General features: G+C 44.1%; 1 protein-coding gene across 1 annotated transcript; it reads right to left on the reverse strand.

Moving 5' to 3' along the window:
* Window positions 1–4,015: 4,015 nt before the first annotated feature.
* Window positions 4,016–19,083, reverse strand: LOC148114482 (uncharacterized). Its single transcript, XM_087889011.1, is given in 2 exon segments — window positions 4,016–6,312; window positions 17,110–19,083. Coding segments are annotated over 2 exon segments (3,978 nt in total). The 5' UTR covers window positions 18,939–19,083; the 3' UTR covers window positions 4,016–4,163.
* Window positions 19,084–19,120: the final 37 nt, after the last annotated feature.

Below are 19,120 nucleotides of genomic sequence, written 5' to 3' on the forward strand. Positions count from 1 at the left end.
CTTTGGAGCAACAGCATAATATTTCTTATCTGAACCATGTGCAGATGCCATGGTTGCAGGCCCAGCCCACTGTTTCTTTACCACGTCTATGAACAGTTGTGGAGTTGGTACATAACAAAGTTCAGGGGGGGCTCAGAAAAAGGTCCCTGTAGTCCACCCTTTTGAGCCTCCTGCATCTCTTGAAAGTATTCATCTTCCTTTAAGGCGGCTGTTAAGCGAGCCTTATGCAATAAAGACTTGAATTTATTGGGGGGAAATAATCCTGTAAAGGCAGGTTGATCTTGGATTATCCCCTCATCATCTGATAGGTCAGAATGTCTCTCTTCCTCAAACACAAAGGCTTCACTAACTCTGGAGGCTGCAGGAGAATGAGAGCCAGTAAGACTGACTGCAGGAGAAATTCTAATACGGGCAGATCGCTCTGAAATAGCAGAGCCAGAGTGGTGACCATGAATATTGGCTGCCATTCTAGAAGCAATGGCCTGTTCAATCAGAATTCTCAATCCTTCTGGCACATTTTTTAATGGATCTTCGGGGGTTAGCACAGGCATAGAGGATTCACCTGTTGAAGCAGCTGCAGCTGCATGCCCACCAAATACAGGAGTTGCAGGGGTCATTGACTTGCAAAGGGGTTTTGCAAATTGCTTTGGTCTTGTTGAAGAACATTACCCTCTCCCTCCGAAGACCAGACCTGGCTAACAGTTGAAATGGGAGGAGGGGGGGTAGATGGGGGGGTCCCCTTACCAGGCTCAGTTGCAGGCACTTCACTAGCTTGCTTTTCTAGAGATTTATGCCTCTTTGTGGCTTAGAAAGGTGCTTACGTTTGGAAGTTGATTTCTTCCCAGTGTACATAGTATTTTCCTCCCCATGGGAAGAGCGATCTGCCATCTTTAGTATACTCACTGCTACCACAATGTCGACTGGAGAAATAGCTTTTGGTTTCAGTTTCGCCACGTGGTTGAAATTTGAGATGGCAACGACTCTGGCGTTAAGCACGATGGCTGCCAGGTCACACTTGAGCAGGAGGAAACTCTGCTCCGGAGGTATCTGTCTAGGCAAGCCTAGAAACGGACCTCCTCAGCGCCCCCACAGCCATGAAGAGAAAAAAATAAAAAATACTGGCTGGAAATGCCACGGGGGAGGCAAGAAGAAGCTTGCTGCCCCCCCCAAACTTGCAGACTCGTTGGTGGTAAAGCGGCAAAAAATTTCTTTTAAAATTGCCGAGGCGCTTCAATTAACCGCTCTACAGCTGATCAGCGGTTTTGGGATGGCTGTAGCGTGGGCGGCAGCCCGATTTGGCGATTTCCCTTAAAATTAGGGAATCGCTATTATTGTTGGTGGTATTGTGGTCTAGGGCCCCTTAAACAATCGTTGGTGGGATAGATCAAAAAAATCCCCCCCAAAAAAGACAGGAAAAAGAAAAAGGAAAAAAGTTCCCTTTTAAAATGGGGCTTTCAAAATGGCCGCCGCCAGGAGCGAAGCAAAGCCTGGCAGCTTAGGACGCTCTGGCAAGGCAAAACCGGCAGGCTACAATAGAAGGGGAAAAAAAAAAATAGCATGGTAGACCGGTACCTTAGGAAAATTTAAAGGGGAAGTAACAATTTTAAACTAGAGAAATAAAAAGGTGGTCAAAAAGACTTACAATTCTGTGATATTGAACAGACCTGGGCTATAAAGCCAGATCTGTAGATGTTTCTCTCAGGCCGACTGAGTCTAAACTGAGCATGAAAGGGGCGGAGCAAGGGGAGTGGTCAAAAATTATGACTCAGCCAGCATCAGATCCGACTGATACAACCCTCATCTGGACAATGTCACACCCTCATCAAGGAAATTGTTCCTTTTATATAACAGCAGTAAAACAATAGTAAAACTCATGTTAACTGCGTTTACTATTTACTGACTATTTATAGAAAGTACAGTAAAATGTTTCAGAAATTTATATACCTTGGAATATTTGAGTTGATACAGTCCTTGCTCACGTTAACACATACTATTTGAGATGGCAATGAAGTGTAAGTATCCAGAAACCTGCCTTTTTAGGTTTAATTACAACAGTAATCAATATTGAAGTAGTTTCTTATACCTTGATAAACTTTGGAGCACTTCATCCACAGCTGAACTGATTTTGCTGATTACTAAAACATGTTAGCCATGCTATATAAGGTTCCTCTCCCATGTAGATTCTTACATAGTTTTGGTTATTTCCATTTGTTCCTAAGGATTTTTCCCACTCCGTACATTTCTAAATTTTCTTCTTTGTGAGAGGTTGAATCTTGGTGAATCATGATTAATCCTTTGATGTCGGTAGAGATTTCCACTGTCCATGGCTTAGGACCCGGGTACTTGCGGGACCGCCTACTACCACCAATAGCCTCCCACCGGCCGGTACGCTCCCATAGAGAGGGGCTCCTCCGGGTGCCGTCAGCCAAACAATGCCGACTGGCGGCCCCCAGGGGGAGAGCCTTCTCTGTGGGGGCACCTACTATCTGGAACGAGCTCCCCCCAGAGATACGGAGGATCCCGGATCTGCGCACCTTCCGCCGCGCCTTAAAGACCTTACTATTTCACCAGGCCGGCCTGGCCTAATTTTCCCCCTCTTTTATAAAAGATCTTTAAAATTTTAAATATTTTTTAGTATTTATATATTCAATTTTAAATTGGTTTTAAAAGTTTGGGGTTTTAAATTTGTCGGGGCCAAAATTATTTAATTTGATTTTATTCTATTTTTTAAATTTTGTATTGTATGTGTTTTTATTGTTTGGCTGTGCACCGCCCTGAGTCCTTCGGGAGTAGGGCGGTATAGAAATCTAATAAATAATAATAAAATAATAATAATAAAACTCTTTCCATACTACAGGAATATACAGTACTTTTCAGAGTATAAGATGCACCGGAGTATAAGACACACCTACCTTTTTTGGTTGTTTTTTTTAAAGTTTTTTTTTATTTTTTAGACAAACACACATACAAACATACAATGTATTTTCTTTGAACAGAGTATTTGGCTGGTTCACAAATTTAAACAGTGTTTAGTCATTTCAATTAAATTTACAATTTCTATGTTTCCTTTTTGCCATATTTATTCCTCATCTATTTTTTTAAAAAAGCCAATATTACCCTTCATTCTCATCTCTAATCTTAATCAAATTCAATTTTTCCCTTCTATTCTATATTATACCCCTTCCCATTGTCATCTATTTTTATATCCATCCTCACATTGGTTAATTATTTAATATTACAATTGTTTAATACAAATTCAACATTTTTATATAAATCAATTAGTTATAACTATCTTTTTGTATATTAATCAATATGAACATGAATATTCCAATTATTTCCATGCAATCCAATTTCTTACAAATCAATTAATTATATTTACCAATAATAAATCAAATAATTTTCCCCATATATTCCTCCAAACGACAACTTAACCATTTCTGCTTTCAACACAATATACAATTAATAATATTATCTCAATTATTACAATTCCCTAGTTAAATAGAGCTTTTTTTTTAATTAAAAAGTTTACAAAAAGGAGAAAATTCCCCCCCCGTTCCCCCCACCCTTTACCCCCCTTCATTCCACCCTCCCCCCCCCGACTTCCCAGAGCAAAATACAAGGTATTTCATTTAGTCAAACATAAACTAGATTAATCTACTTATCCTCAAAGTACTACCTCCCCCACTGAAACCTTAACTCCTAGTTAAATAGAGCTTTTTTTCTTTTGTGTTTTAAAATCTTGAACTCTCCTCTTTTGCCCTAAATTTCCCATTGTTTGAATCCTACCTTTTTCGGTGAGCAAAAAGAAAAAGAAATCTCTCTCTGCCTCATTTTGTCACATTGCAGCCAAGAGCCTGTTTTACTTTCAGTTTCGTTTTTTCAGCATAGCTAGGGGAAAAAAAATCTGCTCCAGCACTCTTTGCAGCTAGCAACAGAGCCCTGCGCGAAACAGCTGAGAGTCGGGAGGCCGATCTAATCAACATGTGCTAATTAACCTATGCTGAAGCTGAAAGGGGCTGTTTTTTCTTGCTGTTTGCTTGCAAGAAGGTAACTGCTGCGAGGCACAGGCCAAAGGGTGGGGGCCAGTGTGTGGGCAGGGCTACATTTGGTGTATAAGATGCACCAAAATTTTCACCCCCTTTTGAGGGGTAAAAAGGTGCGTCTTATACTCCGAAAAATACGGTATATGGTTTTTCTCCTGTGTCAATTCTTTGACGTTGACGTACATGTCCATCCCGAGCAAAGCTCTTTCCACATTTCAGGCATTTCTAAAGTTTGTCTCCAATGTGAATTTTTTGATATTGACGGAGGTGTCCACCAAGAGTAAAGGTCTTTCCAAACTCCAGGCATTTATAGGGTTTTTCTCCTGTGTGAATTCTTTGATGTTCATGGAGGTGTCCAACCTGAGTAAAACTCTTTTCACAATCCAGGCATTTGTAGGGTTTTTCTCCTGTGTGAATTCTTTGATGATTATCAAGACTTCTCCTCACACTGAAGCTCTTTCCACATTCCTGGCACTGATATGGTTTTTCCCCTGTGTGAATTCTTTGATGTTGACAGAGTTGTCCACCCACAATAAAGCTCTTTCCACACTCCAGGCATTTATAGGGTTTTTCTCCTGTGTGAATTCTTTGATGTTTACGGAGGTGTCCACCAACAGTAAAGGTCTTTCCACACTCCAGGCATTTGTATGGTTTATCTCCTGTGTGAATTCTTTGATGTTGACGGAGATGAACATCCTGAGTAAAGCTCTTTCCACACTCCAGACATTTATATGGTTTTTCTCCTGTGTGAATTCTTTGATGTTGACGGAGATTAACACCCTGAGTAAAGCTCTTTCCACACTCCAGACATTTATATGGGTTTTCTCCTGTGTGAATTCTTTGATGTTCACGGAGGTGTCCAGCCTGAGTAAAACTCTTTCCACAATCCAGGCATTTGTAGGGTTTTTCTCCAATGTGAATCTTTTGATGTTGACGGAGGTGTCCACCAACAGTAAAGGTCTTTCCACACTCCAGGCATTTATAGGGCTTTTCTCCTGTGTGAATTCTTTGATGTTCACGGAGGTGTCCAACCTGAGTAAAACTCTTTTCACAATCCAGGCATTTGTAGGGTTTTTCTCCTGTGTGAATTCTTTGATGTTTATAAAGATTTCCCCTCACATTGAAGCTCTTTCCACATTCCTGGCACTGATATGGTTTTTCTCCTGTGTGAATTCTTTGATGTTTATAAAGATTTCCCCTCACATTGAAGCTCTTTCCACATTCCTGGCACTGATATGGTTTTTCTCCTGTGTGAATTCTTTGATGTTGACGGAGTTCTCCTCCCACAGTAAAGCTCTTTCCACACTCCAGGCATTTGTACGGTTTTTCTCCTGTGTGAATTCTTTGATGTTGACGGAGATTAAAACCCTGAGTAAAGCTCTTTCCACACTCCAGACATTTATATGGTTTTTCTCCTGTGTGAATTCTTTGATGTTGACGGAGATTAACACCCCGAGTAAAGCTCTTTCCACACTCCAGACATTTATATGGTTTTTCTCCAGTGTGAATTCTTTGATGTTGACGGAGGTGTTCATCCCGAACAAATGTCTTTCCACACTCAAGGCATTGATAGGGTTTTTCTCCTGTGTGAATTCTTTGATGTTGACGGAGTTGTCCACCCAGCATAAAGCTCTTTCCACACTCCAGGCATTTATATGGTTTTCCTCCAATGTGAATTCTTTGATGTTGACAGAGTTGTCCACCCAGAGTAAAGCTCTTTCCACACTCCAGGCATTTATATGGTTTTCCTCCAATGTGAATTCTTTGATGTCGACGGAGGTTTCCACCCAGAGTAAAGCTCTTTCCACACTCCAGACATTTATATGGTTTTTCTCCTGTGTGAATTCTTTGATGTTCACGGAGGTGTCCGCTCTGAGTAAAACTCTTTCCACAATCCAGGCATTTGTACGGTTTTTCTCCTATGTGAATTCTTTGATGATTATCAAGATTTCCTCTCACACTGAAGCTCTTTCCACATTCCTGGCACTGATATGGTTTTTCTCCTGTGTGAATTCGTTGATGATTATCAAGATTTCCCCTCACACTGAAGCTCTTTCCACATTCCTGGCACTGATATGGTTTTTCTCCTGTGTGAATACTTTGATGTTGACGGAGTTCTCCTCCCACAGTAAAGCTCTTTCCACACTCCAGGCATTTATACGGTTTTTCTCCTTTGTGAATTCTTTGATGTTCATGGAGGTGTCCACCCTGAGTAAAACTCTTTCCACAATCCAGGCATGTATATGGTTTTTCTCTTGAGTGGGTTCTCAGATGGTTTTGAAGCTGCTGATTAGTTTTGAAGAGTTTTTCACATTCTGTGCATTCGTATTTCTTTTCTTCCTGGTGGGTTCTTCTTCTTTGGGGATTCCCGCCTTTTCCATCTATGCCGAAGGACTCTACGTGCTCCGGAAGAGTCTCGGGGGCACTGCTTCTTCTCTCCTTCTCCCCGATTCTCCTTCTGGGCATCCCCCTTTCACGTGGTCCTCTTTGGCTCCAGCTCATCCTATTTGTGGGCGGCTCTTCTGCAGCCACAGAGCAGTCAGGATTTTCTTTCCCCCGCCACCTCCCTGGGGAAGCCGGGTCTGAAGTGGGCAGGGCTGCTCCACGAGGCCGCTCCTGTCCTCTCGGCTGGTGCTTTCTTCCTCTGCCAGGCTCCTCCTGAAAGGGCAAAGGCGGAGGAGAGGCGTGTCAGGACTTTGTCCCTTTGGCACTGAGAAAAGTCCCAAGCCCGCCCGGGGAGGGAGACCTAAGATACTATTTCTCACGGAATTTTCACGCAGGCTGGAAGCAGGCAAATCTTTCCGCCCCTCATTTCAGGGCAGGACTCGGTTCCACATCAGCCTCCCTCCCTTCCTACCTGGGAGACCGCCAGGCCAGACCCCCATCCAGACTCACAGTGACACGGTGCGATATCCTCCCAGTGACGTCATTTAAATCCGGGCGCTTGGCAACTCTCACGTATTATTTAGGATGGCTGCAACGTCCCCTAATCACGTATTCCCCCCTCTCAGAGCCTCTCAGCAAAGCAAAGTCCATAGGGAAAGCTAGATTCGCTTAACCGTGGAGTGATTCATTTAAAAACTGCAAGGATTTGCAAATAGAGATGTCTACAGAGACTCTCAGTCATCCAGGTCATGGTTATCTCAAAGGTGCTTTTTTTCAAGAAACAACTGGGCTTTCTGGTTCCAGGAGCTTCTTCAGCTCTGACTGGAAGGTGTGGAATTTATAAATCCTTTCATTAACCTCCTCCTCCCCATCCAGTCAGAGCTGAAGAAGCTTCTTGGATGAGAAGGGAAAGATATATTCAAAGAAAAAACATAAAGTCCAGTTGCCTCTTGAAAAAGCACCTTCGGATTAACAAAGAAAGGTTGAGAAATCGGGGTGACTTACTTAACAACTGCATTGCTTAGCAATGGAAATTTTGGTCCCAACTGTGTCATAAGTCAACCTGGATGGATGGATGGGTAGGTAGGTGGGTAGGTAGGTAAGTAAATAGATTTAATGTATTGCACACAGAAACTACATATTTCTGCTCCACAGATGGAGGGGATCACATCAGTCCAGGACATTGCAACTGTCATAAATATGATTCAATTGCCCAGCATCTGAATTTCGATCACATGACAACGGAGATACTGCCATGGCCATAACTGTGAAAAACAGACACAAGTCCCTTTTTTCAGTGCCCTTGTAACTTCAAATGGTCACTAAATGAATTTTTGTAACTCAAGGACTACCCGTATCATTCTTGCTCTATGACTGAAGAGGGTGGCCATCAAAGCTTCAAATTCAGGATTTTAAGTGTCAAAATGTCAAAAGGGTCCTCTCCTCCCTTTCCCTCCTTTTCTCTCAGTCCTTTTGCTACAAAGCGTAATTATAATGCCATTTATTCATCATTGACTTCTTTACTGCCATTACCTACAAAGATTTCGCCCCCAGATTCTTCGGATTTACCCTTTGTTGGAGTCAGAATATCTCTAAAGGGCATACCTTCAAAAAAGAGGAACATACATTTTAATAAGATGTAAGTCCTACTGGCAGTATAGGAATGACCTTTGGGTGAACAAGATGTATAATATTACGCTGCTTAGGGGCCTTTTCCTTAAGTAGCAGGCAAGATTGGTCAGGCTGAGGTAAGATGTAATTGAAGGAAGAGGGAGAGCATCATAGCTATATAAACCCCTCAAGAAGGCTTTCCCTATTTATCTCATTACCCACATCTACTATTGATGTAAAGGTGGGCGAGGCGGCTCCTCTCCTCTCGGCCGGCGCTTTCTTCCTCAGCCGGGCTCGTCGGTCCTCCTGAAGGGGCGAAGGAGGAGGAGAGGCGCATCAGGGCTTCGTTCTCTTCTCCCCCGCGAGGAGTCCCAAGCCCGCCCAGGGAGGAAGGCCGAAGCCTCCTCCTCTCACGGGCCTCTCAGGCAGGCTGGAGGCGGGAAAATCTTTCAGGCCGGGCCTCGCGCTCCCCGTCAGCCTCCCTCCCTTCTTCCCTGCCCGGGAATCTTAAAGCAGGGATCGCCAACCTTGGCAACTTTAAGACTTGTGGACTTCAACTCCCAGAATTCCTCAGCCCGCTTTGCTTCTGAGTGAGGAATCCTGGGAGTTGAAGTCCGTAAGTCTTAAAGTTGCCAAGGTTGGAGACGCCTCTTAAAGCGTCCTGTGCGCGCTACCTGCACCGGGCGTCCACGAAGGCAGCCAGACCCTCCGTGTCGTCGCCTCCCCCCTCCCCGCCCAAAAGCCTTCAGCGTATCCCAGGATTGCAACGCTGAAGACTCAGCAGGAAAATGGGGAGCGGTTTTTTTTCTTCTCCCGCCTGTCCTTTTTCTCGGTCTGTGCTGAGCTTAAGAAAAGGCTGAAGGGAAATCCTTCCGCCCCGCTTTTCTGGCCGGGCCTCGGGCTCCCCGTCATCTTCCTTCTCTGCCTGGTAGTCTTAAAGCGTCCCCTGCGCCGTACCTGCACCGGGTGTCCCTCAGGCCAGTCCTCGCACTTACGCCTTGCGATAGCCTCCCAGTGACGTCATTAAAATCCGGGCGCTTGGCAGCCGGCGTGTATTATTTAAGATGGCCGTAACGTCCCCGAGTCACGTGATCACCTCCTCTCAGAGCCTCTCAGCCAAGGGAAAGCTGGATTCGCTGAACTCCGTGGAGCCATTCATTTAAAAACTGCAAGGATTTGCTTAACAATCGGAGACTTTTCAGTCATCCCGGCCATTGTTGTCCCAAAGGTGCTTTTTTTTTTTCCAAGAGGTAACTGGACTTTCTGGTTTTTCTTTGAAGACGTTTCGCTTCTCATCCAAGAAGCTTCTTCAACTCTGACTGAAGAATTCCGTTCCCCACCATCCAGTCAGAGCTGAAGAAGCTTCTTGGATGAGAGGGGAAATGTCTTCAAAGAAAAAACATAAAAGTCCAGTTGCCTCTTTAAAAAAAGCACCTTTAGGTTAACAAAGAAAGGTTGAGATATTGGGAAGACTCACTTAACAATTGCATTGAACTGAAATTCTGGTCCCAACTGTGTCATAAGTCAAGGACTACCTGGATAGATAGATAGATAGAATAGATAGATAGATTTAATGTATTGCACACAGAAACCACGTATTTCTGCTCCACAGATCGACCTTTGTTACACTGTTGGGATTGCCATGTTGACTTTTTTGACCACTCCGTGTGTGAAACCTGCTGTTTTCTTCTTATCTTGCTTCAACCTGTGCTGGTGAATGATTGCAACAATTTTTTAAATTTTATTTCCTTCAGTCTGAAGTTTGTCTTTAAATACAGGTCGTTCTCAACTTACAACCACAAAAATTATGTTGCTAAACAAGACCGTTTTTAAGTGAGCTTCGCCCCATTTTATGAAATTTCCTCCCATTCTTGTTAAGTGAATCATTGCAATTAATAACATGGTTGTTAAGTGAATCTGACTTCCCCATTGACTTTCCTTGTCAGGTCGCAAAAGGGGATCACATGACCCCAGGACATTGCAACTGTCATAAATATGATTCAATTGCCAAGCGTCGAGGGGGATGCTGCAATGGCCATAACTGTGAAAAACAGACACAAGTCCCTTTCTTTAGTGTCCTTGTAACTTCAAATGGTCACTAAAAGAATTGTTGTAACTCAAGGACTACCCATATCATACTTGTTCTATGGCTAAAGAGGCCATCAAAGCTTCAGGTCTAGCATTTTAAGTTTCAAACTGTCAAAAGTTTCCTCTCCTCCCTTTCCCTCCTTTAGGGAGGGAATTTAGATTTAAAGCAAAATTTTTGGTCCATAGTGGTTAAGGCACCAGGTTAGAAAGTAAAAGACTGAATTCCACCCCCACCCCAGGTATGAAAGTCTTTGGTGCTATATAGGAAGTCCTTGCTTCATGACCACTTCTTCAGTGACAATGGCACTGAAAGAATGATACTTACGATTGATCCGCCAAGTTGTGGCCATCGCAATACCTCTGCAGCCACCTAATTGTGCTTCCGAAGCTCAGTGATCACTCCACAATTCTGGCTGTTCGTTTCAAGAAGTCATGTGATCATAATTTTCAGCTTGTTGACTTCAAACAAGCAAAATCAATGGGGAAGCCAGCAGAAAGTCTGACATAGTCACATTTGTGTTTCAGGCATTCAGCAACTGGCTCACAGTTCTGACCATTGCGGCATCCCATTGTCCTGGGATTTTTTTTTTGCAAAGCCAATGGGGAAACCCAGCAGGAAATTGGAAGTTATGGTCACATAAAGTCCTTTGTTAATAACCACAAAGTCCTCACTTAACAACCGGAACTGGGACTGCCATAATAGGCAACCCTAAGTGGCATAGTCACATGGTTTTCAACTTATGAAAAGCAGGTGGATGAATGGAGGGCTGTATCAAAACTCGGGAGCGCACCCCTGCTGTCTTCGAGTGGTGGCATACTCCGACCCTCCTGCTTCCATCCGACTTCCTGGGGGTTTGAGAGACGGGGACACTGGGCTCCGGTTGGTCTATTTTAATGCCAGGTCTGTGGTACACAAAGCTCCCCTCATTTGGGATTTGATTGAGGAGGAAAACGCAGAGCTGGCTTGCATTATGGAAACCTGGTTGGGCTCAGAGGGAGGTGTCCCTCTGACTGAACTTTGCCCACCAGGCTTCTGGGTGCTGCACCAACAGAGGGCCCAGGGAAGGGGAGATGGGGCGGCGGTTGTTATAAGGGAAGCCATTAGTCCGTGGGAGGTCACTGTTCCGCAGATAGACGGATGCGAAACCCTCCTCATGAGATGGGGTCCACAGGGTCAGTTGGGCCTGCTGATCACATACTTATCTCCCAGCTGCATGGCAGAGGCCTTGCCTGGCCTACTCGACGCCCTGTCGGATTGGTAGTGGAGCTCCCCAGACTTATGGTGCTGGGAGACTTCAACCTGCCTTCCCTGGGTGGGGGGGCATGGGTGGCTCGGGAGTTCATGGCATCTATGGCGGCCATGGACCTGACTCAGATTATTCAGGGACCGACTCATGAGGGAGGGTACACACCCGATCTTGTTTTTATCTCATAGCAGTGGCATGTTATGCTCGGTGGGGGGGGGGTATTTGTTGTTTCTCCTCTGTCATGGACCGACCATCATCTCCTCCGGTTGGACTTCCAGAATGCCACCCCACCTTGCTGGGATGCGGAACCGACCATCTGGTTCCGCCCCAGGCGCCTGATGGACCCGGAGAGGTTCCAGACAGAGCTTGGGATGATCCCTCTCTCTCTCTCCCACGCACTGGTCGAGACCCTGGTGGAGGCCTGGGATAGGGCGGCTGCTGGGGCTCTCGACCGTGTCGTGCCTTTGAGGCCTCTGACCTGGCGCAGTCCCCGGCTTGCCCCTTGGTATACTGAGGAGCTCCAGGGGATGAAGTGCAGGAGAAGAGGCCTAGAGATCTGTTGGAGAACTAGTTGATCCGAATCTGACCGAGCCCAGCTAAGATCGTGCACACGGTCTTACCTGGAGGCGATGGCAGCGGCGAAGCGTACATACTTCTCTGCCCTCATCGCATCCGCAGATAATCGCCCGGCTGCCCTGTTTAGGGTATCCCGCTCCCTCCTGTATCAGAGGGCAGGGGAGGACCCTTTGCAGGGGCGAGCCGAGGAGTTTAGTCAACATCTGCGGGACAAGATCGCTCAGATTCGGGACAGCTTGGACTCTGACTGGGCAGGGTCGGACTGTGGGGAGGCGGCGGTTCTTGTTATCTGGGAAGAGTTTGACCCTGTTACCCCGGAGGAAGTGGACAGGATCATGAGGAAGCTGAGTGCACTTGCATACTGGACCCGTGTCCCTCCTGGCTGGTTTATGGCGAAGTTTGTTGAGAGCGTGGTGGCACGTCAGTTTCCAGTGGCCCTGGATGAAGCAGATTACCTAGACCCGTGCCAATCGGACTACAGGCCCGGTTACAGCACGGAGACAGCATTGGTCACGCTGGTGGATGCTCTGTGGAGGGCTCGGGACAGGGGTCATTCCTTGGTCCTGGTGCTATTAGATCTCTCGGTGGCTTTTGATACCATCGACCATAGTATCATGCTGTGACGCCTCGAGGGATTGGGAGTGGGTGGCACCGTTTTACAGTGGTTTGCCTTCTACCTCTCGGGTAGTACACAAGTGGTGTTGGCTTGGGGGCAGAGGTCGGCCATGAGGCCCCTCACTTGTGGGGTGCCCCAGGGGTCGGTCCTCTTGCCCCTTCTGCTCAACATTTACATGAAGCCGCTGGGAGAGATCATCCGTGGTTTTGGGGTGGGGTATCATCAGTACGCTGATGATACCCACCTTTTTATATCCACCCCGAACCAGCCTAGTGATGCCCTCAACGTGATGTCCCAATAGAGAGTGGCTGTGGATACCGGCATCTCAGGCCGAGCGAGACGTTCCAATGCTGTCTATGGGGGGCAAGGTGTTGCCCCCCGTAGACAGGGCGCGCAACTTGGGCATCCTCTTGGATTCACAGGTGAGTTTGGAGGATCATATCACGGCCGTGACCAGGGGGGCGTTTGCCCAGTTTCGCCTGGTGCACCAGAAGCACCCATACTTGGACCAAGATGCCCTACACACAGACACTCAAGCGCCTTCCACCGTGAATTGAAAACCTGGCTATTTATGTCCCCCAGCCTGGACTGATGGGGTAGTATGTTTTAAAATTTTTTAAACTTTTCATATTTTTGTGTATATTTGTGGATTTTAACACTTGCTTGGTTGATTGTTGTTGTGAGCCACCCTGAGTCCTTGGAGATAGGGCGGCATACAAATTTTATATATATATATAGTATTCTGTTGTACTTCACAGTGGCCGGTATAATATATTTTAGATAGAGGTTACCTTTGGCTCTTGGGATAAGGAAATCTCCACAGGCAGTTGGTGCTAACAACCTTGAATGTGAATATTACACTTGTTCTTTCCAAAACAAATTTTCTCTATAATATTTTCCAGAGTTTAAGGAAGTCCAAGAACCTGCAAAAAATTCTTTTCTGTTACCAGATATTTAGGATTATTGAAAAAGAGAATTCACAGAGAAACCATCTATAGGTAGAGATTAATTGTCTGTAGCTAAATCTTCAAATTCCAAAGACTCTTCAGCTAAATTGTCTACAATCCACATAGGGTTTTTGATCGACAGTAACAATCTTGCAGAGGTTCCATTTAAAATATCCTTTTCTTCTAAACTAGCAGTTTAAATGTGGATTTTTGGGGATAATTTTATAACCCTTCACACATCTTCCTATTTTTCCCTTTTTCTGTGGTAAAAAAATTCCTGCTATTAGAGCAGTGTCTTCCAAACTCAGCAACTCTTAAGATGTGTGGACTTCAATTCTCAAAATTCCCCAGCGAGTCATGCTGGTTGGGGAATTCTGGGAATTGAAGTCCAAGCATCTTAAGAGTTGCTGAGTTTGAAAAATACTGTGTAGACAGATGGTTATCAACCCACCACACTTATCATTTTGTCCTTACTCTTTAATATGTTTTCCATTTTCCACTCATTTTTGAAATATGGGACTTGAAAAAGTAGACACTATTCTAGAGGGAGAAAAAACCCATGCCCCTAATGCAGACTTACTTTCAGTTTATTTTGGGATCATTTCAAGCAGAGAATTTAATTTTTTCTCAGCAGACATACACTGGCTCAGTATGTTTAATTCTTCCTCGAATGCTGGACAGTCTTTTACATTCCTCTGTTTTGCTCCTCAAAAAAGGCCAGGTTTGCATGGTGTTCATGCAATACACAACTGATCATGCACCACTGCAGTCCACAGATTGCTCTGGATCCAGTAGATTCACCTCAATTTTTTTTGGGGGGGGGAGTGTATTCATTTCTAATTTTGCTCCAGGAAATTACTAATAAAGCTGTTTTCTTTCTGAAACACATTTTGGTCCATATATTTCTCCTGCCTTTTTCCTGGCTATGGCTTCCTCCATAAAAATTCAGTTAGCTCTTTCTGTATTATTTGGAAAGTATTACTCTCCTTCACCAAACCAGCTTTGCCTTTAATAAAGTTTTCCAAACCTGAATGCAGATTACTCACAAGTTCTTCCTTGACCCATGTTAAATTTTATTTTTAGATATCATGTTTCCTTGGGAGATTTTCCCAGTTTATTTCTGGGTTGCGGGACCTGGTTTGATTTTGTTTTCTTTTGTCTTGCTCCAATAATAAGCAATTCTCCGTTTGGATTCTTGAAGATCTTACACAGATCATGTCCTGATTAGCTTCATTTATGAGCTATTAGCAAGAAGTTGGACTTTATTTTAAATTCCACTCCTTGGCCTCCATTCCACACATTTTCAAAATAGCTCACAGGGACACCCTAAAGTTTCTGCTTTTTTCTTTTTAACATCCCTTATTTATTTGTTTGCTTAACTTTAGCACTTTTCTTTCATCCTCATCTAGTCAAAATCCGGTTTCTGAAGGAGGCCTTAGTTTCTATCATAGTTCCCTTGATGTGGCTTATTAACAAGCTAATAACATGTTTTTCTTAATTGTACTTAAGACATGCTTTTTATTGGTCTCCTTACCTGTACATTTGCTTTCTCTTGTCTAGGTAAAACTTAACTTTTCTCACAATTGAATTTCATTTTGTTACATGGGCCCAGAGTTCAAGACTATCAATATCCATCTGGTTCCTGAGCCTATATGCTTTCCATTTTCCACTCTAGTTTTTGAAATATGGGACTTGAAAAAGTAGACACTATTCTAGAGGGTGATCACAGTAATTGGGAGAAAAACCTCATGCCCCTAATGCAGACTTATTTTCTTTTGTTTTGGGATCATCTCAAGCAGGGAATTTAATTTTTCACAGCAGATATACAGTGGCTCAGTGTGTTTAATTGAAATCTTCCTTGAACTCTGGACAGCCATTTTAATTCCTCTTGTCACGTTGCTCTTCAAAAAAGGCAGGGTGTGATCATGCAATTTTCTCCGATAATAAGCAATTCCCCATTTGGATTCTTGAAGATTCAAGATTCAAGATTCTTGAAGACACAGATCCTGTCCTGACTGGCTTCATTTATGATTTATTAGCAAGAAGTTGGACTTCATTTTTTATTCCACGCCTTGGCCTCCATCCCACACGTTTTCAACATAGCTCACAGGAACACCCTAAAGTTTCTGCTTTTTTCTTTTGACATCGCTTATTTGTTTAACTTTAGATGAGGATGAAAGAAAAGTGCTAGTCAGTAATTGGCAAAACTTAACAAGGTCTCTAAAGCTGGGTCGTAAAGTTACTTTGGAGAGAGGGGTTACATTTGGCACTGAGACTGACACCTGAGAGGAAGCAGCTTTGGATACTGTGGCATACATCTGGCTTTCTCTGCTTGCTGCCCATCAACTGTGTTGGGAGAGATGTATTCCAGCCAAAATGGAAAGGCTGAGATGCAAGGAGTTCATACTTGGGGTATATTTACAGAGCCAAGAAGAGAAGATAAAGGGGCTGTTGCTGTTGAAGGTTGGCTTCAGCATGAAGCTCTATTACTGAAAGGGAAAGACTGACCCTGGCCAACCTTGCTAAGTAATATAACAAATTAAATTTGCAATGATATAAGAATGTACAATTGAATACTGTTGCACTCATATCCCTTGCACAATCTGCAAGATGTGGACTCATTTGTAAGAAAAAGGTGATGAGGCAAAACACTTAATAATTTGTAATATAATTCAAATTAAACTATGTGTCAAGCTTCGATGCTATCTCAAAATAAATGAACTTCCAAACTGCCCATCTTTAAGGAAATTTACTCTTTATTCGAGTACAGCAACCGAATCCTGGCTCGTCCGCGGTCAATACTGACCTTTGCCCCCCAATCCCTCCCTTTCTGATCCCCAATTCTCTGCTTCTCATTGGCTATCTTCCAAGTCACTCTCCTGATTCCTTTTCCGTCAGTTCACAGGAATGTTTCCCCCCCCTCCTCATCTCCAAGGAGACCGAATCTTCAAAGGGATTTAGCAGGCAAAAGTTCAGGCTTCATCCTCCCTTTTCTATGTCAGCGCTGAAACGCTGACACTATGAGGTAACATAGAACTGCAAAACTGCTAAACAAACCATAAGAATAAAGAATAAAGGAGAGAGTAAAATGTTCCTTTTATATAACAGCAGTAAAACAATACTAAAACCCCTGAATTGTAAGTTTCCACACACCTGCCTTTTTGGGTTTAATTACGTTAGTAATAAATATTGAAGTAATTTCTTATACCTTGACAAACTTTGGAGCACTTCATCCACAGCTGAACAGATTTTGCTGATTACTGAAACATGTTAGCCATGCTGTATCCATTTATAAGGTTCCTCTCCCATGTAGATTCTTACATAGTTTTGGTTATTTCCATTTGTTCCTAAGGATTTTTCCCACTCCGTACATTTCTAAATTTTCTTCTCTGTAAAAGGTTGAATCTTAGTGAATCATAATTAATCCTTTGATGTCGGTAGAGGTTTCCACTGTCAATAAAACTCTTTCCACACTACAGGTTTTATATGGTTTTTCTCCTGTGTGAATTCTTTGACGTTGACGAAGGTGTCCATCCCGAGCAAAGCTCTTTCCACATTTCAGGCATTTCTAAAGTTTGTCTCCAATGTGAATTTTTTGATGTTGACGGAGGTGTCCACCAAGAGTAAAGCTCTTTCCACACTCAAGGCATTTGTAGGGCTTTTCTCCAGTGTGAATTCTTTGATGGAGATGGAGATTTCCAACCTCAGTAAAGGTCTTTCCACACTCCAGGCATTTATAGGGTTTTTCTCCTGTGTGAATTCTTTGATGTTGACGGAGGTGAACATCCTGAGTAAAGCTCTTTCCACACTCCAGACATTTATATGGTTTTTCTCCCGTGTGAATTCGTTGATGTTGACGGAGATGAACACCCTGAATAAAACTCTTTCCACACTCCAGACATTTATATGGTTTTTCTCCTGTGTGAATTCTTTGATGTTGACGAAGGTATCCATCCCGAGCAAAGTTCTTTCCACACTCCAGGCATTTGTAGGGTTTTCCTCCAATGTGAATTCTTTGATGTCGACGGAGGTGTCCACCCAGAGTAAAGCTCTTTCCACACTGTAGGCATTTGTAGGGTTTTTCTCCAGTGTGAATTCTTTGATGGAGACGGAGGCTTCCAACGTCAGAAAAGGTCTTTCCACACTCCAGGCATTTATAGGGTTTTTCTCCTGTGTGAACTCTTTGATGTTGATGGAGGTATCCATCCCGAGCAAAGCTCTTTCCACACTCCAGGCATTTGTAGGGTTTTTCTCCTGTGTGAATTCTTTTATGTGCACAGAGGTGTCCACTCTGAGTAAAGCTCTTTCCACATTCCACACATTTATATGGTTTTTCTCCTGTGTGAATTCTTTGATGTTGACGGAGGTGTTCATCCCGAGCAAAGCTCTTTCCACACTCCAGGCATTTGTAGGGTTTTTCTCCAATGTGAATTCTTTGATGTTGACGGAGGTGTCCGCCCAGAGTAAAGCTCTTTCCACACTCCAGACATTTGTAGGGTTTTTCTCCAGTGTGAATTATTTGATGAAGACGGAGGTTTCCATCCCGAGCAAAGCTCCTTCCACACTCCAGGCATTTATACGGTTTTTCTCCTGTGTGAATTCTTTGATGTTGACGGAGTTGTCCACCCAGAGTAAAGTTCTTTCCACACTCCAGGCATTTATATGGTTTTTCTCCAGTGTGAATTCTTTGATGTTCACGGAGGTGAACAGCCTGAGTAAAGCTCTTTCCACACTCCAGGCATTTATATGGTTTTTCTCCTGTGTGAATTCTTTGATGTTCACGGAGGTGTCCACCCTGAGTAAAACTCTTTCCACAATCCAGGCATTTGTAGGGTTTTTCTCCAGTGTGAATTCTTTGATGTTTATTAAAACTGCCCATCTGATTGAAACTCTTTTGACAATCCCGGCATTTATATAGTTTTTCGCCAGTGTGAATTCTTTCATGTTCATGGAGATGAACACCCTGAGTAAAGCTCTTTCCACAATACCCATATTTATAAGGTTTTTCTCCTGTGTGAATTCTTTGATGATTATCAAGAGTTCTCCTCAGAGTGAAGCTCTTTCCACATTCCACACATTGATATGGTTTTTCTCCGGTGTGAATTATTTGATGTCTACAAAGATTTCCCCTCACACTGAAGCTCTTTCCACATTCCTGGCACTGATATGGTTTTTCTCCTGAGTGGGTTCTCCGATGGTTTTGAAGCTGCTGATCAGTTTTGAAGAGTTTTTCACATTCTGTGCATTCATATTTCTTTTCTCCCTGGTGGATTCTTCTTCTTCGGGGATTCCCGCGTTTTCCATCTATGCTGAAGGACTCTACGTGCTCTGGAAGCGTCTCGCGGGCGCCGCTTGTTCCCTCCTTCTCCCCGATTCTCCCTCTGGGCATTCCCCTTTCACATGGTCCCCTTCGGCTCCGGCTCATCCTATTTGTGGGCAGCTCTTCTGCAGCCACAGAGTAGCTGGGATTTCCTTCCCGCCGCCGTCTCTCTGGGGAAGCCACGCCTGAGGTGGGCAGGGCTGCTCCACAAGGCCGCTCCTCTCAGCTGGTGCTTTCTTCCTCCGTTGGCCTCGTCCGTCCTCCTGACAGGGCAAAGGCAGAGGAGA

This window comes from Pantherophis guttatus, chromosome 3, assembly GCF_059756535.1.
Source record: "Pantherophis guttatus breed Tessera chromosome 3, ASM5975653v1, whole genome shotgun sequence".
In the NCBI taxonomy this organism is placed as follows: Eukaryota; Metazoa; Chordata; class Lepidosauria; order Squamata; family Colubridae; genus Pantherophis; species Pantherophis guttatus.